Source organism: Neopelma chrysocephalum, unplaced genomic scaffold (genome assembly GCF_003984885.1).
Source record: "Neopelma chrysocephalum unplaced genomic scaffold, ASM398488v2 Primary Assembly neopelma1_25, whole genome shotgun sequence".
In the NCBI taxonomy this organism is placed as follows: Eukaryota; Metazoa; Chordata; class Aves; order Passeriformes; family Pipridae; genus Neopelma; species Neopelma chrysocephalum.
Genome location: NW_020897694.1, coordinates 33,300,505 through 33,327,231, shown reverse-complemented (window position 1 = coordinate 33,327,231; position 26,727 = coordinate 33,300,505). Strand labels below are relative to the sequence as shown.

General features: G+C 38.6%; 1 protein-coding gene across 2 annotated transcripts in view; it reads right to left on the bottom strand.

Moving 5' to 3' along the window:
• Window positions 1–26,727, bottom strand: part of OCA2 (OCA2 melanosomal transmembrane protein) — a 171,123-nt gene that overhangs the window by 61,583 nt on the left and 82,813 nt on the right. For both annotated transcript variants that reach the window (XM_027674837.1, XM_027674838.1), the window contains 6 exons: window positions 22,987–23,134; window positions 21,334–21,391; window positions 19,429–19,537; window positions 7,369–7,496; window positions 729–788; window positions 71–175 (listed from right to left, as the gene is read on the bottom strand). In XM_027674837.1, the coding sequence (XP_027530638.1) occupies window positions 71–175; window positions 729–788; window positions 7,369–7,496; window positions 19,429–19,537; window positions 21,334–21,391; window positions 22,987–23,134 (608 nt within the window). The remainder of the gene's footprint in view (window positions 1–70; window positions 176–728; window positions 789–7,368; window positions 7,497–19,428; window positions 19,538–21,333; window positions 21,392–22,986; window positions 23,135–26,727) is intronic.

Here is a 26,727-nt window from a genome sequence, read left to right as displayed (position 1 = left end):
AACTGTAAGCAGTAAACTCAGTCACTTGCCAGCATCAGGAGGAGCATGTGCAGTACTGCACAGACCTTACCATTGTAGCTGTGAAGGGGATATTGTCAATCACAGAAGAGGCCAAAGCAGACACCCAGAGCACTAAAATGATGGCCACTGCCAAGCGCTGGTCCTCAGGAACCACCTGGAGTTGAGAGAGAGAGAGAAAATTAAAACTTTGAGATCAGTGTTGCTCTGCGTCCCCTCATGGCATAATTGCACATTCATCACAGTTTTAATTTATCGACACTTATTATTCCTTTAGGCTCTGAGATAGGATAGATTTTTTAGAGAAAATGCATTTAGTAACACAATTACTGTTCTTTTTCCAAGAAACTTTGAACAAATAAAAATACAAAGATTGATATTTCCAATACTCAAATTTCTTACAAGAAATACACTGTGCAACTGTGAATTTTGATCTTTAACTGTTCATATTTTTTTTGCGTTTGTATTTTTGGAGTTTTTAGACCAGAGAAAAGGCTTTCCTATTGCATTTTTGGCTATGTTTATTGTGGCTGCGGACATATATATATATTAAATACCATCCATATCAAAACATGACATGCTTTCTTGATATTGCTGATGCAGGAATGTCATCATAAACATTAATTCAAAATCAAAGTATTATTCATTATTTTATTGAACTAAAATGATTTTCCTGGCCTGTTAAAAAATTATTAATATTTTGAACACACCTTTATTAACAAAGCTGTCTGCTCTCCTATATAGTCTATTAAGTGCAGATGAGCCAAAGCCTAAAAAAAGAAAGTCATTGATATCAATTAGTGAAGTACATGATGCAGTTACAATTTCTTTCAGTGGATGTAAGAAAATGCAGCAATTCCTTCCCATTTACAAGATATTGATATTCAACTCATGTAGCTTCTACAGAGACTCTGTAATTGGAGGCAAAAAAAGACATAGTAGAAATTGTTAGCTGTTTTTGCAGAAGTGGGTTGGTTGTACTGAAAAAAATGGTAGGATTACTTAAGAGCGTGGGACACAGGATGAGAGAATGGCTGAAATTTAAAGATGACATTATTCAGTGGATACATGTTTTCTGAATACCTGAACACAATTGATTTTAAAACAACTTCCCCAAAACCACAATACAGGTAGAAATATATCATGGGTTTAAAAGGTCAGATAAAATCAGGCATCTTGTGCTCAGTCTCAGATGAAGAAACAGGAAAACAAATTATGTTTCTGTTATACGGCTTTCTCAGACCTGTTAAAAAAAAAAACAACAACAAAAACCAACCAAACAAACAAATAAAGCCAACAAAAACTACCCAAAAACAGTACCCATCTGCTAAAACCAGGAGAGAGATCTTGGGTGAATGGAAATTGGCACAGAGGCAGCAGCACCTGAAAGGCAGGAAATACAGCTTTCCAGTGCCCAGGTTAGGCACCTGAACCAAGGTGGTAAGGCCTGTAAACACTGGACCCCAGGACAGCCTGGAGCAGAGTGCTCTGTCCTTCCTGTGAGAACAATTTCCATTTGTACAGGATACTTAGCATCCCATACAATCACAGTTGCTACCAGGGATGAAAAGACACAGGCAGACTCCAACCCAGTGGTGCCAACTCTGATTTCTCTGTGGGTAGACAGAGTACAAACTGAGTCTTCACACCCAAGGACAATGACCTATTCCCTTAACCCACATGGTAAAAGGGTGATTTTTAACTCATGAAACCCAGCCTTTAATTCACTCTGGTTTTGTTTTTTTTTCTTACAGGCAAGCAGAATGAACTATTTTCAGGTTGAATAAGGTGTATCTCTTTTATGACTTCTCAGTTTCTCAGGGGAGAAGATCACATCATTTTTGGTTCAGCCTAGACCGAGCTGCTTGGCTTGCTTTCATTTTTTTCTGTCAAGTAAAAGAATCATTCAGCTGCAGTGCCTAACTTACTGACTGTATTCCCTCACAGAGCTGCTGAAGTTAGCAGTCACACAACACAACTCCACATAACCCCCACATGTGGTGGTCAGACAGAGCCCCGCAGAGATATCAGTGATAAAAAAAAAAGCATTCAACTCACATGCTGTCAAATTCCACGACAAAGATGGACAAATATCCTAACAGGCACCAAGTGATGTGGTATACAACACTGTATAGTCAGTTACTATGGTGCTTTCATTCAGATTGGCAACTCCTGTACCTGCAGCTCAATTGGACATCAGCAGAACACTTGCAGTTTGTGTGTCACCACATAAATTTGGCCTAGAAATATTATTTGGTTTAACAATACATTGAAAAATAAAAGGTTTATCTACAATTAAAGACACAGCATGCAGAAAACAAGTAACAAAACTTTTAAATACGTACACATAACCTGTACATTAAAAAAGGACATTTTTTCACTACTTTAACTTCCCAGAAGAAAGTTTCCTAAGAATTTAATTCTTGCTGGTAATTTAAAGTTGCCATTTTCTTCCTAAGCTATCTGTGTTGCTTTATTAACTCAAAGGTTATGACAGTGACTCTTTAAATGTATGTAAAAGCAATATTCTTAGTGAATGGCAACAGTTTTTCTACAACTGCTTTGTGTTCACACTTCAAAAAAATTTTTTTAACACGTAGTTGTCATCAGTTATAGCCCAGAGTTACATTCAGTTAATATTGCTGCCTTATTAATTATCTATTAACAGAACATATTACTTTTCAGTAACATTAAAAATTTGTTCTGGAACTCAGAAAAAGAGATGTTCAGAAAAGATGGAAGAGAGTGATGAACACACACATCACTGCAAGAGTCAGTCTGCAGGTAGCCCATCTCTTTAGAGATGATGACAACACTAATCACATAACCAATTTTAGGATGTCTCTATGATTTTCAGGCCAATCTCCTGCAGGCAACTAAGTGAAAGTCAGCAATTAGCACTCTGCCACTGGCCTCCCCTGCATGTAAAATGCACAGAGGGTCTCCTAGATATTCCTGTGCCTTCTAAGAGAAACAAGTATTTTTGCACTGATTGGTGTCTTCAGGCAAAATTGGTGTATTCAGTTCAAAATAGAGTTTTACTGCCATTTAAAAACAAAGTTTAGTATATGCACAAAAATTTACATTAATCCCTCTTGTGGACAGTATGTCATGATGACTGTTGTAAATAAACTCCGCCTGAAGCGACTAAGGTAAAATGTCAATCTCTACTATAAAAGTGAACAAAGAATCATTGTAATCCTGAGAGGCATAGGAATTTATGCTACAGAGACAAAGAAGCAAAAGGATTTTATAGCCTGTAACAAGCACTTATGGACAAAGACTAAAAAGACAGTTGTAAAGATTAATTACCCAAAGGACACAATAGAAAACAAGAGAGCTGCAAAGGATTTCCATTTTTCATTCTAAAAGATGCACTAGACTGGATGAGCCCCTAAAGGCAGAACCACCCTGTTGCTCAGGAACTCAAATCACATTTTCCAAAATTACTTTCAGCCTAAGTCCCACACAGGTTTTAAAATGTGCCTTGTAACGGAAAAGGGAACACTTATAGCAGTAGGAAACAGCTTCAGACTGGGACCCATCCAAGCTGAAGGATCACCAAGGGTGAACAATATAAGCTGACAACTGCTGAATGCCCAGATCATGAAAGATTTCCTATACTTCACAAATATCTTTGTTTTGACTTGTTTCTTCTTGACATTGGTAACTTAAAGAAAAGAAAAATACCTTGGCAAGGACTGTCATCTACTTATCCAAAGAGCAACAGATTCAGATCAAAATTAGCAGTGATGACATATAGAACATTTTTATCATTCATTATGGGAAGAATTTAGTGTCTCCCTGGTTTTTTTCTTGATTATCTGTACAAATTTCTTTCATGACCTTAGAATAACAGTAGAATAACTATTGTTGTTCTAGACAGCCAGAACAAATATTCTTTCATTAGCAAACTATTCACTGGTGACTTGAGAAGCCATAAAAATGAAGTTCAGTGAATCATGACAGTTGTATCAAAAATCTTGCAGTAAATGGCAAATAACTTCCTGCATGTTTTACTACGTTATTGTGCAGTCACACAGCACTCAAATCAAAGCCATTCAATCCAAGTTAAAACAATAAATACATCAGGGAATGTAACTAAACTCTTAAAATAGCAGCAGACAAAATAAATATGGCTTGAGTATGGATTCCCTATAAGAGCTAGAAAATGCAAGGGTATATAGAGTCTGTTAAAACAGAGAACTAAAAATTGCCTGAACTAATGGGCATACAATAAATCAACATTTCCTCAATTTTATATCTAGTAGCTCACAAACAAGCCTCATAATGATAATCAGTTTCCATTCATCTTCTCAGAGGTTACCAGATTTTCACTTCCAGTTTGGCAATAACTAGAGTTAGTTGGATTGGATTTTGTTTCTATTTGCTTCAAATATTGTCCCTTTTACTGCTGGTGATTTTTTTTAATAGATCCCAATTTACAAATTCTTGATATCTTTCCCATTATTGGGAGGGGAGTGGGGAGGAAAGAGATTATGTGAGCAAATTTGTTATCATGGGCTTTTCCCAAGGCTACTCACTCAGACAATTCACTAGCTATGGCCTTGTCCGGAGTCACCTGGGTTTTGTCAGTCAGGTTTCTACAACATTATTGAAAAGTTAATGAGAATAGTCACAGAAAAAAATTATTCAAATATATGGGGTAAAAATAACTCCTCAGGGTATACAAAATTATCAAATAGAGAATAAAATGGGATACAAACATGGATGGACTGTTGTCAAGCAGATGAGCAAAAAACTACACAGCAAAATATCCAGGCATTTTAAGACCTGAATATCTTTTTAAATTAGCACTGCAAACTGAAATTCACTGATATTATCCTTTCAAAACACACGCCCAGGAAATATCTTTTGAGTGCTCTTGGGAATCTAGAGAGGTCCCAGCTGACTGGAAGCTGGCAAATGTTGTCTTGATTTTCAAGAAGAGCAAAAGGAGGACCCTGGGAACTACAGGCCAGTCAGTCTCACTTCAGTGCCTGGAAAAGTTATGGACAAGATTATTCTGGGAAGTATTGGAAAATACCTGAAAGACAACACAGTCATTTGTCAACAGCCAGCATGGCTTCGTGAGAGGAAATTCCTGCTTATCCAACCTGATTTCCTTTTATAACAAGGTAACCACCTAGTTGATCAAGGGAAGCCAGCTGATGTAATCTTTTTGAATTTCAGTAAAGCTTTCAATACTGTCTCTCACAGTATCCTGCTGGACAAAATTTCCAGTACATAGCTGGATACACACATCATGTAGTGGGTGGGCAATTGGCTCATAGGTCAGAGGGTAATAGTGAATGGGGTAACATCAGGCTGGCAACCTGTCATTAGTGGGGTTCCACAGGGCTCCATATTAGGCCCTGTGCTCTTCAACATCTTCATAAATGACTGGGACACAGGACTGAAAGGGATTGATGCCTTAAACCCCAATGGTTTTCTTATTTTTCTACCTTATAAGTTTTATAGGTAATAGAAGTAGATTTTAGAAACACTCCTTTCTCCCTCCTCCCCGTAGTACCCCTTAGTTTATACATTCCTTAATCCTCTCACCCCATTCCATACTCCCCATATCAACCCTATTCCCATATCCAGTAGAAGATGTTTTGTCTCTTGTCAAGGCAAGCCTGTCTTGTTTGGGGAATGCCTGTATCTTGGCCTAAACCTCAGAACAGAGTCAAGGAACTGGGTGACTCTGCTCTCTGTACCCCGAAGATGATGAAGGATGATGAAGAGGGGGTCCCAAAAGGCCCCCGACCCAATTCCAGGAGGTGGGCCAGGGGGTGGACCAGAGCAAAAGTCAGAGGGTGGACACACTTGGGATTGGCCAGATATTGTTATAAATGTAACATCTCGGGCACAGCCCGGCGCGCGTCGTTTACCATCTATTGCCGTGGCACAATTAAACCCTTTCTTATCTCACCCCAATTAACGGCTCCTAGATTTTTTTCTTAGCACCAGCTGAGCAGGCATCAGGATACTAAGCAAGTTTGCAGGTGACCACAAAACTGGGAGGAGCTGTTGACTCCCTCAAAGGCAGGGAGGCTCTGCAGAGAGACCTCGACAAATTAGAGGACTGGGCAATCACCAACCATGTGAAGTTCAACAAGGGAAAGTGCCTGATTCTGCACCTGGGATGGGGCAACACTCAAATTTCATACAGATTGGGAATGAGATGCTGGAAAGCAGTGCCATGGAAAGGGACCTGGGGTCCTGGTTGATGGCAAGTTGAATATGAGTCAGCAGTGCCCTGGCAGCCAGGAGGGCCAACCGTGTCCTGGGGGGCATCAAGCAAAGCATCACCAACTGGTCAAGGGAGGGGATTGTCCTGCTCTGCTCTGTGGCGGCATCACCTTGAATATTGTGTGCAGTTTTGGGCACCACAATATAAGACATTAAGCTATTAGAGAATGTCCCAAGGAGGGCAGCAGAGATGGTGAAGGGCCTTGAGGGGAAGCTGTATGAGGAGTGTCTGAGGTCACTTAGTCTGTTCAGCCTGGAGAATAGAGACTGAGGGGAGACCTCATTGCAGTCTATAACTTCCTTGTAAGGGTAAGAGGAGGGAGAGACACTGATCTCTTCTCTGTGGTGACCAGAGACAGAATCAGAGGGAATGGCCTGAAGTTGTGTCGGGGGAGGTTTAGGTCAGATATCAAAAAAGGTTCTTCACCCAGAGGGTGGTTGAGCACTGGAACAGGCTCTGCAGGGAAGTGGTCACAGCACCAAGTCTGACAGAATTCAAGAAGCATTTGGACAATACACTCAGGCTCATAGTGTGACTCCTGGGGATGGTCCTGTGCGCAGTTAAAGGGTTGGACTTGATACTCCTTGTGGGTCCCTTCCAACTCATCATATTCTGTGATTCTGTGATCTTAGGCCATTTGGTAGCCAGCATGTAGCACACAACATTAGGCACAGTTTTCAACTCCAGTGAAATCTTGTTGTATTATTTTTCCTATCACTTGTATAAATGATTGCAAAACAAACACATAAATTCATATAAAACATCTGCATATATAGACCACTGACAAACCCAGAAACTAAAATTCAATTTATATGAAAATGATTGTGTCAGATATATTTAGCAAATGCAGAATAAGGAGAGAGAGTGAGACCAAGCTTACAGTGAAATATTAAATATCATAGAGGTCCAATCAACTTTGACCACATTCCTCTCTGTAGTACCTGCAATCTGAAATTCCTCTCTGTACTACCCTAACTACACTTGATCAACAATATTCCAGTGGAATCCCACAAGCAGGAGGCCTGTGCCCAGGAACATAATTCACATTTGAAATTATTTGTAACTCTTCAGGCTTTAGAATCAGAGAATATTACCTCCATGAGAACAAACAATGCTGCAAAGAAAAGGAGGGTTGCCCACTCAACTCTGTTCAATATCATCTCAAAATCATGGATGTCTGCTAGCACTAGCAGCCAAATGGCTCCCAACATGGCAATCCAGCCTGCATGAGAGAAAGAGAGAACAAAACTTTACACTTCACAAACTTGTTATGTGCTACCAACATATAAATTACAGTATTGTCAAAATTTTGCCACACTTTTTTCTCTGACTCTGGAACAGGGAACGTTCACAGATACCACATAATGAATGGTTTCTGCTTTGAAATTAAAATAAAATATAAAAGAAAAAAAAGGCAAATAAGGTAGAGTTGGGTTACCCCAATAATCAATGGCTTTGAATAACAGAGAAACCTTTAGGTGTTTAGGAATACTGAAGGATTCTGCAGCTTCTGAAAGGGGACTGCATCCCTGGCTTCCTGCTCAAGAAGATAAACAGAAAAGTAAAATGTCCTTAGAACAGATGAGGGACCTAGAGCAAAAGAGACTCTCTTCAGACAGGATCCCTCTATACATCCTGAAGTGTTTTAATATGCATATTTAGGTAACTGATTGAGAGAAAATACAAATCAAATGCACAGTCAGCCAGAGAACAGCGAATCTCCTGTCCAAGCAAGGCTCACTTTCTCTCTGCACAGTTAAAATGCCTTCTAGAGCTGTTTGATCCCTCTGGTATATTTATCTTAAAAAATAGAATGGCATTTCAGACATGACACAAAATCAGGTTGGGTGGTTTTTTCCCTCAGAATTATGCTCTTCTTTCTGTCTTTCTTATCTATTTTTTCCCTAAATAGTAGATTTATTTTTTCATACAAAATAATAAGATACATAATTTAAGGGATTTTATAATGGCATGGAGATAATGCCTTCTACATTTTCAAGTTACTGCTCTTTTGTTGTGACTGTTTCATGCACCTCACCCTATGTGATATATTCACAGTCAGAAAGTGAAGGATTCACAGAATTGCAGAAAAAGTGAGAAAGAAGAATCCTTCCTAGCAAAGGACTTTATCTCGCAAACTTATAATCAAATACCAAATGTGACATAGGGAGAATAGGTCCCTGCTACTAAGTAGATAGAGGAATAAAGTGAGCCATCTCCAAAAGCCTTCAGCAGCTGTAAGGAAATTCAGAGCCATAGACTGATTCATGAAATTTTAGGCCATTCAGCTTACATCTTATGCATAAGTGTTTTTCCATTAAGTTAAAAGAAGAATATACATTTTAAAAGTAAGATATATTCCACTTAAATACTATCTAAATATAAAAGACATAAAGACACCAAAGGTTCAGGAAACTGTAAACATTAAATATTTTCCAAAAAAATCCTGTGCAGTGTTACATCGTGTTCCCTAATCAAAGAACGCATTATACTCTCTCAAGTACATTTTAGGAGCTTTCAGTGACATACTACACTCTTTAAACGAGAATTTCAGGTTAAGTGTGATCAGTAAGGATCAGTGCAGGCAACAAGACCTGAACTAGTGACAGGTCACTATCTCCAGCTGTCATGTGTACAGACTTTGCAAAAACAGTTGCAAATGACAGGGACAGGAGTGCTCCCAGAGTTCCCAAAGCAGCAGACGAAAGTGAGAACTGTCAGTTTCTGTCTACCATGTCTCTTTGATAGCAAAGTTGATCTGCTGCCTTATAAAAGAAAGGGAGTCTGTTCATGAAAATTAAATAGCTATTTGCTCTGAACACAAAGAAAGGGGTTATGGAAATGCAATGCCTAATTTTCTTCTGATTGTTGTCTTGGCTGATTTCTGAATTCCAGTAAAGAACAGTGGGCCCAACTCTGTCTTAAATAAATAAAGAGGATGGCAATTCCTGTTAGTGGAATACTGCAAGGGGAAGTAGGTATGTGCAGATTTGAAGCTAAGTAGCAGAATTTTACTGCTATTTTATAAAAATGTGACAACATTACATTTTCTCACATATATTTTGTATATAAGTACAACGACGTGAAGAATTAAAGAATTTCTCAATAGTTCTACAGCAATCTGTGGTAATATCTTGGTATTATTTCTATGCTTCTATCTCCAATGAAAAAAATGAACTTGAACAAGCTATATGTAGATAACAATCACTAAAACTAACGAAATATAATTGAATTGCAGGAGAGGTGGATGGAGCCAGGCATTTTCTGGCACCGTGAGTGTTACCAGCGTGCATTAGCTTCATGCAAGCAGCTTTGCATGAGGAACAGCACTCGGCCTTACAATATTGTTCTCTGGGGTTACAGAAGGAAGAGTCCTCCTGCAGCACTTCAACAAGTATAGCCCTCCAGAGGGAAGTTCAAACACATCAGCTGCCAGTTCTAGCTGCCCAGAGCTTATTTCAGTCTACACACATGGTCTGTTTAGAGTGCATTTGCTCTCCTTGCTACCTGTGCAAAGAGGAGATACAGCCACCCATCTCTCAGAGGGAGTGCAGAGGAGAGGAGGAGGAGGAAGTCTCTTGAGGAACCTGGGGGACTTCATGCAAGGTTTTGCTTCACAAGACTGTTTAGTACCACAGTTGGACTTCAAGCATCCCACAGCTGGACAAGAGTAAAATCTTCTTCTGAAGCCTGAAGGCCACAGTAGTTCACGTGTGCCATGACAGCTTGACTACCTGCTCTCATCTGAACTGCTTGTCGAAGTAAGCTACAAAGTTAGGGACAGCATGCCTTTGTAAGTTGGCAGGTTTGCTAAGGCTATTCCAGGGCCTTTCTAAGTATGTTCATGACAGTGAACATACTATATTGGCGTTCTATACATTTGGGTAGCTTTGCATTTGTCCTGGATCCAATCAGAAGCATTTTTGCTTCACTTTGAAGAACTGAAAGTACTAGACTGCATCAAAGACTGGCTTCTCTGGTCATTTCCTTCTAGCTTCCTGGGTCACAAAAGAGAGCCATGAGGAAGAGAAATAGAAATGATTTTTTAAAATAACTTCTCATTACTATAGTGAAAGCAAAACCCATTTACGGTTCCAAAGACTGCTTTCTTCACTGCCTTTTAGTGCCCTGGTTTCACAAAAATTGATTTACTGGAAACAGAACTTGGAGAGAAACTGAATCTAAATTCCATTTCTATCTGTTGAAGATGGTGACAGTTTCTATTTATTTTAGGAAAAAGAAAATGAAATTTTATTATAAAAGGCACCTTGCAAATTTATAATGTATTCTTCATAAGAAAAGATTTCCATGTCTTCTGCTTGGTGCCAGAAAAAAAGTACAGTAGAAATAGCTTGAGTGCTTTGCTTTCCTCATACCCAGTAGGAAAAACCACCTTTGGAACAATAAATAGCTCATGATCAACAGAACACAATTGCAATCCTGCTCAAAAACCCCTTATTTTAAAATAATCAAGCAGAAGAACTTGCAAACATAAAACAATCTAATAGAATCAAATAGAAATCTAGAATTTGGAGGTAGGCAGGAGAAAGAGAAAGAAATGAAAGAAAAATTACTGTGCAATTTGTAGGCCTTTCAAATGCTCATTAAGAAACATTTCTATTCCTCAGCAAAAGTAATCTTGTCTGACCTACTGCCAGCTAAAAAGCATAACAAGCTTCCTCCAAACAAAGTGAAAATGTGGACACTGTATATTCACTTTACATGTACAGAATTTTGGGGTAATGCATTTATGAACATTGAGGGTACTTTTTCTTTCCTTGACTTTTCTGGAATATTTCACTTTTTTGGAAACTGAAATGGCACTTGAGACATTTGCATTGAAAACCAAAGTCACTCAGTGAGATCATTGCATGACCAGTGCCGGCCTGGGCAAAACAGCATGCTGGTTCAAGACGATGCAGGATAATACCTTTGGTAGGAAGAGATAAAACTGTAAAAATCCAGAGTGGGAAGCAACTGGGTGCCAAATAGTCCTGCAGAAAAGACTCAAGAAATGCAGACAATCACAACTGAACCTAATGCCCCACTGAAATACAGAACCAGGACTATGAATAATAAATTCTGTGAAGCAACCTCTGTTCTCCTCATCCCTGGTAAACCCTGAGAATATATACTGTAAGATGCATAACCATTAAGAAATCTAAGGCAGAGAAGTAAGCATAATCAACAGCCTGAAAAGTTGACTTTTAAGGAAAAAGTTAAAGAATCCAGGATATTTAGCTCAAAGATAAGATGATTAAAAGGGTCCTGGCAAGTATTTGGGTGAATAGCAGGCTGCTCCAAAGGGCAGAGAGCAACCTGTTTGTGGCAAGCAGTACTGGGTAGGACAAGACGGAGTGAGAAGGAGCTGTAACAGCAGCAAGGAAGATTCAGGCAAAACAATATTCAGTGTCAAATATTTATAGTGGCTTAGAAATAAGTGGAGTGGGGTTTTTTTTAAAATCAGCTTGACCAGCTTCTGCCAAATAAAAATATAATGCTCCTCTCTGCAAACAATGGGAGGGGAGGGATACACTGATTTTTTATACATTTGTCCCTGAGAAAAGTATGATTTTCATTTTCTGTACTCTTTAAAATTTTCTATTTGTCAGAAAGGCCACAACCACTTTTTGTGAACTGCAAAAACCATTTTAAGTCCACAATGGTTTACAGGCTTACCAGCTAAAACATATTTGGCACTTACCTTTGAATAATTATTTACACAGCATGGTAATGAATATATGAGTAACATCTATAACTGTGTCCCAACAGCTTAGTCAGAAGATACCTAATTAGCTCCACAACCCCTCAAAATGTAGCCTAAGGATGTATGCCAGTCCTGAATATACCATGGTGTAATTGTAATGTTATGCAAAGGATATGCTCAATCATTCTCTTGTAAAAGCATATAAAAATATTGAGGTGAAAAAGTTAAATCAAATACATATTTCCAGTAGTGCTTGCTCTACTCAAAAAATATGTATCATCTGGAGTTCTGAATGTAAAAGAAAATGTTCTGTATTTTGGTTTCTGAAATTTTTTGGTTTATTTTATCAGGCATCCCTGAAAACATGCATTTTGAAATTTTGCTGAATGTTTAGAAGTAGTACTTGCTGTCCACAGATAAGCACTGTTTTATCTTTATTATTCTTTTTTTTTTAATAAACTTAGCTTCTCGCAAAGCAACTTCCTAGTCTTTTGAGCAGCCTCTTTTCACAGGCTTAGCTTCATAGAAATAATTTTCTGTTCTATGTTATTTTTGGCACCACAGTTTAAGGCTGCTCCTTGGGGACAGAACTGTGATGGTGACAGAACTGTGATGATGACAGTCTAAGACTTGCACCACACCAGTAAATGCTTGGTACAAGAGTAATAAAGGGATACGTAAAAAATTAGTGGAAACTATAACCCACGCAAGGCAAAAGAAGCAGAAACCTATTCTGCAATTGCAGCAATAAAAAACAGAAGTGTAGCATAAAACAAGGAGGCACAGGACTGGCTACTTTGTAATCCCACATCAGCACATGTGCATTAGGAAAGGATGCTCTGGACTTTGTTGCATAGCTGTAATACTGTGAAGTCAGAGTGCAGAAATCATATTCACTGTTGTATTGTAATGTCAAGACCTAACTTCATTAACTCTTCAAACGCAATTTCATAGATAAGATAGGACGGCATTCAAAATAGAGCATTGTAAGAAAGAAACCCTGGTTAGAGATTGCTATTAGCTAGGCACTGCATCTACAGGGAAGATGTACTGACAGATGTATACCTGTGTGTATTGCACCAACCCGTAGGAAGGAAGTACAGAGTTATCTCAATAAAGGTCACTACAAACAAACACACTCCATTGCCATAGATTATTGACTCTTTGAACCAAAAATAGAGAAGCCGAAAATATCAGGATAAAGAAAAGGTCGACTTTTCTAGAAGTGAGCAATAAAGATCGAAGGCTGCGATGGCAGACACAAATGTTACTGATTCTTGTTTTTTTCTCAAGTGTACGGGCAGCTGCATGGACAGGGGATATTCTCCATGCATAACTACATGTTTATAAAGACAAATGAGCTATTTCAAGGGAGATTTTTTTTAAAACTATCCTAAAATAAATTAAAACTGTAAGGATCATGGAAAGCAGGTTTCTCTTATTTTCAGAAGCAAAGTGTTATGCTGACAGGGATGAGTAACATCTGGACTAGTCTTTCTGAATCCAAGCCAATTTAGCTCCATTCCAACATTCTCATTACAGATTAATTGTCAAATTTACTTTTAACTCATATTCATGTACACTATATCAGGAATCTATTCAACATGACTATGAATCAAAGATGTACTAAATCTCTCAAACACAATTATGTCCATTCTCATTTTAAAACAACAATCCGCACCTTCATAGTGCAATCAAGTCTCTATACTACATACTCAGAGGCCAGCAGGTCAGTCCCATGCAGAGCTGTTCTGGACCTCAGTGTAAAAGTACTAGCCAACCTAAACCAATGTCACTGCATGCCAGAACAGTAAACAGTAAACAAATGAAGCACAAGCAGGGAGTCGAAGAGCACTGAACGAGGACAGATTTATCTAACTACACTGACAATAGGAGCTGATACCACCTGGGAGAAAGGGCTGCAGAGCAGCCCCTGCAAGCACAACTGCAAGGACCCAGAAGAGTCTCCAGAAAGGGCTGAGGACTTTCAAAGAGGACTACCTAAACCCATGTGTTACACCCTGGTCCAGAAGCTACTTGCTTTAGCCAGCTGTACACTTTAATTTTGGACTTCAAGAGATTTCACTCACATGAACCCTTGCAAAGTCTTTGATTCTTTGATACCTTGAGTTCACATTGAGAGAAAAATCACACATTTTTCTCTAAGAGATTTCTTTTAATTTGCTGAGAAAATAGGTGTTTTGTCAAAAAGGGTTTTATAGAGATAACATGCAAACCAAGGAAAAGCATTTCACTATAACAGTACAAAGAACCCAATTCACAGAAGCACTGCACTTAATAGCAAACTATAAACTATTACTAGACAACCACCAACCCAAATTTAAGTGAATTACCACAATTTAACTATGGACAACAGGTGTTTAAATTGCCCACAGGAGTAAAGGAAGAGAGATTAAAAGGAGAAAGAATAAAAAGAGAAAGAGAGGAAACATATTTACCACTCTGGAGGTCACATATCGACAGGTCAGGAGGGCAGAGGCCAAGAGGATGATGGACACCATGTGCATGTCTATTTATAGACACTGGTTATTGTGGCCACTCCCTCTAAGCAGGACCTTTGGCTCACTGCCACTCACTGTCCCCCTAGCCTAAGTGAGGGGTGCCACAGCCAACTGGAGGCTCCAGGGGGTGTGTTGTGGGCTGGCCACCAGGCAGACCTTATTGACAACCCAGCCACGTCTTTCCCTGCCATGTGCTCTGCATGGACTCAGCCATGTTGGCTCCAGGCCTAGACCTATCCCTTCCCTCACCCCTCCCCCCCCCACAAAGTGGTTTATTCAACCCATCAATCAAACAATCCAGTGAGATACGAATCCGGTCTCTGACACCGTGGCTCTAATCTTACTATATCTTAGTACATTAGGCTGAACGGTCTTGCAGATGCTACAATTCATTGCTCTGTTTACCACTGTCAGATCAGGAAGTAAAGAAACTACTTTAGTCACAGAAAGCAGCATCATAGCTTCATGTAGGTGGAGTGTTAATGGAAAACAGTAAGGGAAGAATGAATTTGCCACAGACAAGAGTCCACAGGATGAATAACTGCAGTTAAAAGGGATACATAAGATAATAAAGAGCGAAGGTTTATCAGTAACTCAAAAGTGGTTAGTGATCACAGAATCACAGAGTATGATGAGTTGGAGGGGACTCACAAGGATCATCAAGTCCAGCTCTTAGCCCTGCACAGGACCATCCCCAAGAATCACACCACATCCCTGAGAGTATTGTCCAAACACTTCTTGAACTCTGTCAGGCTTGGTGCTGTGACCACTTCCCTGAGGAGCCTGTTTCAGTGTCCAGCCACCCTCTGGGTGAAGAATCTTTTTCTAACTTACCCTAAACATAAAATAAAAAGGAGCTCTGCATTACATGGCCTACCAAACAAAGAGAAGTCAGTTTAAATTAAATGAAAACAATTATTTTCCTACTTTTCCACTATTTCAGTCACTGTTTTAAAATGTTTCAAAATGCAAGATACAGCTAGTTACCATAAACTGCAAAAAAGAGAGCTTCAGGCCCTCAAAAGTAGCTGCAGCAGAATTTGCAGACTAAGTCTACAGTTAGAAGTTAAACCAAGTGAATTTAGAGGACAAGAGAAAGTTTTGCAAGAGAAATTAGATTTAACTACATAAAAAACTGTCATCAAACAAGATAAACATTTTTCTGTAAATATTGAGGGATTTTAGATTTAGAGTAAGAATGATGTGGAAAATTTTAATCTTGGATGTTTACTTGACAGATGTGACATGGAGTGCTGCTTATAGAACTTGTCCTACTACCCAGAAAGGTCTTAGTGATCATGTTAGTTAGTTAAATGAATAAAACCATAATTTTTTCTAAGTTCCTAAGTTTGAGATTTTTGCTAACACTGCTTTAATCATACCAAAGCTGAAATCTAGCTGAACCACAGCTGTTGATCACCTCCACTGATTATTGATCAGCCCCAAAGATTATTTTATGGGCAGATGAAGGAAATTAGCTTGAACATTGATATCTGAAGGATCACAGACATCTTTGTCACCAAAGATACCAGAATGGACTCAGACTGTAGCATTAAGATATTAACTCCTCTGCAGAAAAAAAAAAATCCGAGACAGCTCCCTCAGGCAAGCAAACGGCAGTCCTAAATTATGGAAAAATCCAGTGAGTCCAAAAAATCTCTCCCTGTCCCCTTGCTTAAATAATTCATCAAAGGAAGATGAGAAAAGCCATGGATGGTAACACCATAGGTTTACCTATGCAAGAGTAATGTCTCCAACAGGGAAAATGGTGGCAATAAGGTGGGAATTAATATGCAAATAAGGCAAAAACACAGTTGTATCTCTCCTGGCATACTGTCCCAGCTTCCGGCAGTCTGCAGACAAAATAGAGACAGTATCTTTTCTCTGAAACAGGCAACATCTCTTCTCTTTTCCCTTGGTCTTGAAGCTTGTTCCTTGAATATGAGAGCAACAGAATCTGCTGCAACAATCTAAAAGGAGGAGATGACCTTCCCCTTCAACAGAAACTACTGAGCCTGGCCCTGGAAAAGAGATGTCCAGAGGTGGAAGGGAGCAAGAGCGAGGGCATCTGCTAGGAGGAGGCTGCCCACCTTGCATGCAGAGACCACTGAGAGGGGCAGACAAAAGCAGGGCCACAGAGACAATGGATCCCTCTTCATGGATACTAGAAGGAACTGCACATATTTCGTAGCAGCTCAACTACTCATTTAACTGACTGAAACCAAACCAAAGAGGAAGGACCTGCCCCACAGAAGGAGAAGGAATTGGGCTACAAATTGATTTTGGTATCCTTTCTGGCCCGGTCACTTTGAGCATCCTCCGTTAAAACAAACAAACAAACAACAAGAAAAAGTAGCTTAAATTTCAACAAAATTTTGCTCTATATTACTTTTCAAATCTTTTGTCTCTTTTGGGGGATCTCAATATAGTTCAAAGCTAGACATGCCTGCCTAACAGTTAAAGTCAAAACAGGAGTCTGGTACAATCCTCAAAGGGGCTTTACTTTCATCCTTTGTCATCTTTTCTCAGATGTTTTATCAATGCTCTATCAATAGAGTTCCATAGGGCCATATGAAAGCTCTCTAGAAATCTGAAAATTTGTAGTATCTGTTTATTTAAAGTCTCAGTACTAACTTTTTATTAACATAGATATTTCATAGAATTAGACTAAGTAAACTGCTGAACAGGTACAAAAAAACTGAACAGGAAAGAGTTCTGCATTTAAAAGGCAGCTAAGTATGCAAGTTTTATTATTTAAATTAAAATGTCAGTACCTTCAAATTATTTTAATGATTCCAAGTTCATAATGAAAAAATTGTATCAACGCGGGGGACTGATAAAGAATTCTAAAGTCTTTCTAATTCACTCTACCAAATGCAATTTAAAGTTATTAAATTTCCAACACTTCACCCTCTGTATAAACCATTATTCTAGTAGAAAGTTAAACACTGAACTACAATCTACTTTCATTTTTATGAGAAAAACATGTTGAACAAATTTACCCAAAGCAACAGAGTACAAGATTTAGTGTATATTAAGAAATTCATTTCTATGCACTGGAGAACTAAAATCCAGAGACTCAGAGTGGCACTACTTCAGTAATGATAAATAAGTGACAGCTATCACCAAGATAGTGGAATGGGGAATCAACAACAAGAATCCATAAACCTGTAAATTAGTGGAACTCGTAAACTTCTCAGTAGAAGTTTACGGGTTCCATTAAATGTTAGTAGAAATTATGTGTATGCTTTAGTAACATTTATTCATTAATCTAACAGTTTGCCATGAATGCAGAACAGGGAGAAATTATGCAGAACAGGGAGAAATTATACAGAACACATACAGTCCTATTTACTTTCAAGGTTGTTACTCAGCTACTGAATAACAGAAACCTATGCTGCCAAACATTCCATTTGTTTTCATTTATTTTACTGGCATAAAATAGGACAAAAAATGATCACTAGTTGTTATGTTTCTTCTAGCATTGACTCCAACTGCTTTGCAGTTTTGAAAAAATATCTTACCAAGAGCATATGCAACCAGTGCTGTTTGATCTTTACTGACTCTCTGTGGCTTTTCAAAAGTACTTACGGATGTTAGGTTTAATTCAAGAAATCCTTTATGGTTCAGTACCACTTATCTGAGGCAGAAAAGTAGGGGTATAAATTGATTTCTTAAATTGTCGATGTGAAAGCCTTATGTTCTCATTCACCATGATTTCAAATGCCTTCAAATATCTACAATTTCTGCATTTTCCTATACCTTATTAATATAGCACTTTTGCTGTTATAATACGTCAGTACACCTTTTAACTTCTTAACAGCCAATAATCTTTATGGGCTAACGTTGCCCATTTCCATGGCAAATAGTCTGTCAGCAGCATATGTGGAAGGTCTTGCTTACAACCTGATTACCATTGTAGAGCTCTAACTGGCTGTGTATTTTGCACAGAAAAAATAAATGTCAGTACAATATCTGCATATACGAATATCCAGTCAATGATTTATTGATTGTGAGCTATTCCTTTTCAAGACTGTTCCATCTTTCAGGCACTGAGGTGGATGTACCTAGTGGGGAAATTCAGATTGCAAGAAGAACATAAATCTGAAATTCCATAACTTTGAAGTGCTTAGCATCCAAGCAGACAAAAAGAAAATCAACTTTTTATTGGGCAATGCACAGGTAGGTTTTATTACTGTCCTTCAGTTAAATGTGAGGTTTTATTACTGTCCTTCAGTTAAATGTGAGATTTTATTTGGTTCTCTTTTCAGGATATGCAGATCTTGTCCTCATACAGATATACAACTACCTGTATAAAAACTTCCACATATGTCTATATATAGAAAGTATGCATACAACTACTTTTATTTCACACAAATACAGTGTCTTCCTGGGTTTATGTTGGCAAGTGAATTATTATGGTGATAAAATATTGAAGACCAGAAGCTACACAAAGAGTTCTCTATACATAAGTATTAACTATAATACTTAGTACACTTAATAAGCTCTTTATACTTCTTTGTTCTTCCATGAAGTGATTATTTCCTGATCTCTCTAATGCATCTTGGTCATTCACTCAAATGTACAGTGCAATGATCCCAAGGTCAAATTTGCTCATTCAGTAATGTTTAGCCAGCTTATTAGTATCAGAAGGTCTGGAAAATGAAGTCATGAGCACTCTCTGTTATTCCTCCTGGGGTAACTGGGACGTGACTGCATTTTAAAAACCTTTTGAGAAACTGCATTTGAAAACCTGTTCTAAGAAATTGCCGTTCTGATTAACCTGCTGGAATTGTGAGGCCAGAAACATATGAAAAATGGCTTTCTGAAAAGATCTAGAAGGTCCAGACTCAGAAAGATACATCTGCGCTTTTTTCAGAGGGGTCGCTTGTTTTACTTAGATAGAACAAAACTATGAAACTTACCAAGATCTAGGTAGATCCCTGGAACAAATGAGTTGAGAAAAAACATAAGAATAACACATCCCAGCACAGTCAGGCATTTGATAAGGAGAATTTTGTCTGTTATTCTGTGCTGTAGATAGACAGACAGGAAAATAAAATTAATAACTGTGTTAAAGAAGGAGCTATCTATTATGCACAGAGTTCACAAAAGCATGTGTGAAGTACAAACTGCTAATCCTGTATTGTATACTCCTCTTCGGTATAAAATAACATAACTACTTAATAGTTTAGGGGACCTCTGGTGGTCTAGTGGTTAGGATGCGGCACTCTCACCGCCACGGCCCGGGTTCAATTCCCGGTCAGGGAACTCCCCCGGGCAGATGGAGCTCGTCAGACTCCTCGGCCCGGGTTCAATTCCTGGTCAGGGAACTCCCCCGGGCAGATGGAGCTCGTCAGACGCGTAAGGGCATCCATCTAAGAGAAAGCCACTCTAAACAAACCTACGTCCTGAGGACCTCACTGCCATTGTCCAAGCTCACTTGGCCCCGGCAGATGAACCTTAGGATTAAAGGGTGGGCTCAGTTCAGCACATGCTGTGTCTCACCTAAAAAATCCATTGTGCAGGCTCGAAAGGTAAAAAAAAAAAAACCTTTCCCAAAATCTTCGTTCGCGAAGACTGGCCATACTTACTTACTTACTTAATAGTTTTTATAAGTATGCATCTTATGTATACCTATGAAAAACACAAATACGTGGCCCAATGCATTTTAAGAGATACAAGTATACATTCAGTTGTGTTCAGCCACCCCCAATCACAACCTCATTTCACTAGGAGAAATGCAATTCCCACCTCAGAAGGCATTCTAAGCACTCTGTGGTTTCGTGGCCCTGCACAAAATCATCCTTTTTTTCATGTGTGCTTTGGAAACCTATAAACTGCTCTAGATGTCAAATCTTTCATGCCCCCTGCACAACTCTCACAGACATGCCATGCCCATCATCGCTATGGAGTTTCTACACCTCCGTGGCCAGCTTCTGCTTCCTTGTGCCAATCCTCTTGTGCTCTCAACTGTCAGATCCAGTGTTTCCCATTGCGTCTCTGCTTCTGTGCTCTGATCTCACTTTCATCACCAACCCAGGGAATCACCTTCTCCCAGGCTGAGTTACTCCCCGTTTAGAGTTTAAAGCTCTGCTAAAATACAAATCTCTGTGGTTTTAAAAAATTGTCTCTTATGCAATGCCTTGAAAAAGGTGTAAAACCTTGTAAGAAAATCTGTTGGCTTTGCTGTGATTTGATATGACACCTAGGACGGGGGTCTCCCAGTCAAGGACTTGAGCTCTCAGAAACAGGTCTGGATTCATTAGTGATGCCAGTGATGTAGAGAGATTGTGACATTTACACAATTCAATTTAGGAGACATTAATCCCACTGCAGAGTTTACATCTCCTCAGTTTCATCATAAAGACTTAGGTGGTATGAATGTGTGCTCAGCCAAAAGAACAGGATTTATCCAAGTAGTTTATCCCTTCTTGAATAATAAAAGCAGTGATGTCACACACAGTGTAGTAAATTAGAGTCAACAATGAGTACATTAGGAGGAGTGTAGTCTGTCATCATTCATCGTCACTATAAACAACCTATTGACACTTTCTGAGCCTTTCTGGACACAGATGAAAAAATTTAAGAAAACAGTGATGAATCATTTATTGATTCCTTAACTTTTATTTTTCTAAGGAACAAAAGTATAAAACCTAACAAAACCTCACTAACAACAACCTTGCCCCACTGAGAAGCCAGCCACCCTGGCCGCCAACTTTTCTGCTACCATGAGAGTTATTAAATTTCCATTAGATTCAAAGCACTATCTCTATACAAAGGCATAACTTCGTTTACATGAATACTGAGAAAAAATGCCATCTACTTACTTTTTTCTGAAGTTCCTGAATATTTGTTTCCCAGTTTTTATCTTCTTGTGAAATTTGTCTGAAAGAAAATGACACCTGCTTTTTTCCAGAGTGCCAAGAGTGTTGGAATAAATCCCTCTTATAACATATACATCACCTCTTTCCTCTTGTGGAGTAATTCATATTACAAAGGAGTCACAGCCTTCCTACAGCCAGCAGCAAAATTCCCATGAGCATTCAATTAAGACTCCACTCTGTAACAAGCTCCACTAATACACAAACCCTTCTGTTCATGGAGAGCCACAGGCTGGGAAGGAGCTAGACTCCAGGTTATGGACCTTAGCACAAGATCTGGCTATCTGCAATATGTAGTTCCCTTAGTAGTTTCAGGAGCTGATGTGTGTGTCACTTTGCGGTAAAACAAGGGTCATGTGCTAACGTTAACAAGTCAGAACACATATGTTTTGCATTTGCATTTTATAATGAAGTTTTTTAAGATCCAAATAACTTCATCGCATTATCAGCATAGTCAGCCCTTCAGCAAAAAGCCTGGGGATTTGCAGTTCAGGAGCACTGTTTTAATGCTCATGAATTTTCACATTGCTGTAAATGTGCTGTGCTGGAGGAATCCTGATTTTCAAGACTGAATATACACTTTTTATTTATATTTCAGAAGTGTCTTCTTTAGAGTATTGTAAAGTCTAATAATCTGCTACAACCTTTTGAAAAGGAGGCAGTTTTAACAGCCTTTTTTGTCTTTAAGTATTAATACTGTCACTCAATTCAATGTACACAATATCATAAAAAATAATGTAAACTATCTTATTACTAGAATAGTTTAAAAAATAATATTTACATTTTCTTGCTCATATTAACATGTTTATTAATTAAAACTAATTATTACAGTTTCACTTTAGTCAATTCACATGCACAATATTTATCACTGTTATTCTCAGTAATCGAATTCCATGGCATAACATCTGGTTTTATCAGAATGTAAACAAAACAAGGTTATAATTTTTGTTAGTCCTAGTTTATATAAACTTCTTTTCTATACATAAACAGATAATTATATTCACACTCAAGTTCGCACTAAAAATTTGATTATGAAATAATTTTAAAACACAGCAATTCACTGGCGATATGTTTTTCAAACTCAGCCATTCATTAAAGAACACTTGAATTTTTCAGTAAAAAAAAGAAATTACGCCATTTTACTGCACTGAAGCCACAACTGCAGAGAAAAGTGTAATGACACATTTGTGATCTTTTTAAACCAAAATCTACCTGAAAATTCTAAGCCTTTAAATTTGGGTTACATTGATATATATTTTCCGGGCCTTACACATCTGTTTTGTCCTAAAATACTTCGGGTTTTACTGAGGCTGAAGGTGGCTTCATATCTGCCCCAACACCCATGTGATCAAGACAGCTAAGAATACAGGTCTCATCCCAATGAGGATGCCTGATCAGATATTACTGAAGGTATGAGCCCTGTGCTGGTCGAAGCAAACAAAATGTTACCCCTGATGTTAGCAAAGCCACACTATCATTGCTGGCTGTAGACTGAGATGAGCAGGAGCTCCCTGCCGATGCAACAAATGGCCTGTGCCTGCAGCTTGTCCCCTCCGAGGATTGGAGTAGGAGAGGTGGAACATGTTGGCCCTTGCTTACCTGTGAAACGTCCTCAGCTTCTTCCTCAGGAGCATCTCCAGAGTCAGCACCTTCTGCATCAAGAGGCATTTCACAGCAGTCTCCTCTCTGCTGGCCGGGTTAATGCGCTGTGCAGTCAGCCTCCAAACATAGATCTCATGTTTCAACTCTGAAAAGAAATAAAAGTCCTTCAATGTATGAGACCAGAGTTGCACAAAATACGTGCAATGTGCCCTGGACTCAAAGTTGTTTCCCAAAAATTTTCCACTTAGAAAGCTGTTTTGTCATTTTTTTGCAGAGCTAAAGGGAATGAAAAACAAATACAAATTTTTCAAAATTTTAAATAAATTATTCACTAAGTCCTTTCTCAAAAAGAATAAGTACTGTCTTCAAATGTCTGCACAAGCCTTCAACAAGCTTTAGGGCTAAAATTGTAGTACATTCATTTTTCATCAGAAAATAAACTGTCAGGATACATTAATATACTGCTAACAAGATACTAGTTCACTTTGTAGTTAGGCATTACAGCAAAAGCTCCTTCACTGCATTCAGAAAAGACAGCATGTTGTATGTTCACACAAGCAATTTTATCAATGTAAGGCAAAAGTGAAATTTGGCAGTGTCTAAAGGAATATTGTTTAATAATATTTTATTGGTTTCCTAAGAGGATCTAATTCTTCGGCACTGAAAATACGCGTTAACACAGCTACCATCACCTTTGTGCTGACCTGGATGGTATCTGATCCTGGGTAAGTTCAGGCAGACTGATTAACACTTTGAAATCAGACTCCAAAATCTTGTTAGGATTTTCAATCCTTTTTGATTATTTTTTTTCACAGAATTGTTGAGGCCTTGGAGAATGATCAAAAAACATGCATTCGTGTTCAAAAGGGTGTTAAACTGGGCAGGCTGAAAAAAAAGCTATAAATTTTACAGGAAATCACTAAAGAAACAAAAGCAGAATATTCATTCAGAAACTGTCTGCACAAATGTTTCCTGTTGAAGCAAGAAGATGTTTCCTCACCCTTCTTTTCTCTTCTACTCAAATTTCATTATGTTGAAGACAATGTGTCAAGAGTTCAAGGCTTTATATTTTAAGATCCTTGTTCAATCAGCAAATTGCTCTTATCCTAAAATATCATAGAGTCACAGAATCAACCAGGAAGAGACCTCAGAGATCATCAAGTCCAACCCTTGATCCAACACCGCTGTGGTTACTAGACCATGGCACTAAGTGCCACGTCCGGTCTTATCTTAGAAACCTCCAGGGACAGTGAATCCACCACTTCCCTGGGCAGCCCATTCCAATGGCTGATTACTCTCTCTGTAAGAAATTTTTCCTAATGTTCAACCTAAACCTCCCCTGGCACAGCTTAAGACCATATCCTCTTGTCCTACTGCTGGTTGACTGGGAGAAGATGGATGTGGAAGTCATGTAAACAAACTATACGTGTAATTTATAAGAAAAATAAATTATGTAATAACAGGAAAAATTTAAACACATTTTGATGTAGGCAGTGATGTTAGTATTTTCTGCTGCTAATCCCTAGTAGTTCATGGTATCTGTTACCAAAACGAGTACTAGATATGTTTAATTCCCCACCTTCCTTTGTGACTAAGTATTTATAGGGATAATACAGAGTGAATCACGTAAAGATTGACCATGAGAAGGAATTATACCTGACAGAGCTCAAACATTTAAAAGCAAAAGTGTGTCCAGAGCCCACATAGTTGAAAAAAAAAAGGTATCTGAACAAGAATTAACTTACATTTTGTATGGTACGTGTCTATAGATGAGCACACATCAGTCAAAGTGGTAATGTTTGCCTAAGTTTTACAGTGCAAGAGCAGAAATATAGATTCACACTATTGAAAACCCAATGACTATCCTAGGTTATTAAACAACGACTGCTCAGCTTCTTCCCAGAAGGGATTAATAGCTGAACCACAGATATCAAAAAGGTACAGAATCTACCACTTTCCTTCGTAATATGTTTGGTGATGCTTGGCAGGAGCATTATCTGACGCAAAATTATATTGAAACATGGATAGGTCCTGCTTATCAAAGGATCTGTGTCGCTTTGTGTGGAGGTGCTCTCCTGTCATCATTTACTTTTACATCAATATTTGTGACACACACAAATATATAAGCAGTAATTTTCCACTCTCTCCCAGAGGAAAAAAAGTCCTTTCTGTACCTCTTTCTTATGTTGTTTTTGAGTCAGTTGGACTGTAGCTTTGAAACTGTCCTCAGTCCAAGAGAAAAAGTGTAGTTTTGTCTTTTTCTCAGTCAAACACTCATGAAGCATGATCATCCGGTTTGCTATTCTGCTTCCCTATAGCTTGTCTTTGCTGCAACAACTTTTCTGATGACATCTGTTCATCCTGCCATAGCATTTCTCCCCATCCTTTCCAAGTGAAATTTCACCAAGGGTTTTGCTGATAAAGGGAAGTTGAGTCATTCACCATCTAACTGAGATGCAAATCTCCAACAATTATTTTCATACAAAGTATCTTTATCTTCTCTCCTTTAGAAAGAGACAGCTATCATCACTGTATCTGTGCCACAAAAAAACAGATGGAGTAGAAAGCAGCATGACTTGGCATTGGAAATTCCTGTTCCACATCTGAAGTGCCCTGGGGCTAATCTCTAGGTTGAGCGAGATCGGCCTGGTGCTTTCTGGTCTATGTTAAAAACTATACTCATGGCATGTATACATGGCTTTGATCATGCCTTTATGTACACCATGCTTGATTTTTCAGTCATTAGTTTTCTAAACATTCCAAGGATGTGGACAACTGACCTGCTGTGGAATTTACTTCAGCGTAGACTATACTTTGAAAATGAGAACAGTTGATACATCTTTTATGCTACAATTCCTGTTGTGGTAATAATTTGTGAAGAGATTTTCTAGATCATTCCATGGAATGTTTCTCATATTTCTCTTTCATGCACACTCTTATTCTAATAGCTCATTGTGGCATCAGGTGATACATATTTATTAGCAGTAGTTTTTGATTTGAAGGAAATATAATGCAGGACCTTGAAGTCAGCATCAACACTGAACATGGACAAAATCCTTTGAGTCCTCTTGCTATACTTTTCCCATTTTATGTCTTAGGCAGCAACCCCCAGAGTTTTGTAACATCTGATATTTTATGACATACTATGTTACACATGGACAAGAGCCTAATGCAACTACAGAGTCTTATCAATCACTTTGAAATTATGGCCAAAACAGCACAAGGGCAGTATTTGGTTGCCACTGAATAGGAAGGTCTCACACCCTGTTTATCCATGTCCATAAGTTCCTGTCCTCTCCTCATATGAGATCGAATCATAGAATCAACTGGGTTGGAAAAGGCCTCCGAGATCTACGTGGTCATGTTAAGGGTGAGCTCTCCCAACTCACTTGTCCAACAAACCCAGTCTGCACTAATTTCACAGGGTTAGCTTTATGGTGGAACAGCCTACTATCTAATTTATCCTACAACTGCTAGGTCTGTTGCTAGTAACTGAAATGGTACATGTGTAGCATGGTAGTTTATCATTAAAGCAGCTAAATTAACATTTAACTGCAATTGCAGTAGCAGTAGTCAAAGTCATAGAAGCAAAGCTAAGTTTAGTATGCAGTGATTGGAGTACAAGAAGACAGGAGAGATGCAGCTCAGTCAGCACACTCAGCCCATTATGATACTAAAATCTTTGTGAATATGGTACATTCATAAAGCTCACAGAGCATCACAGCAATATACCTAACA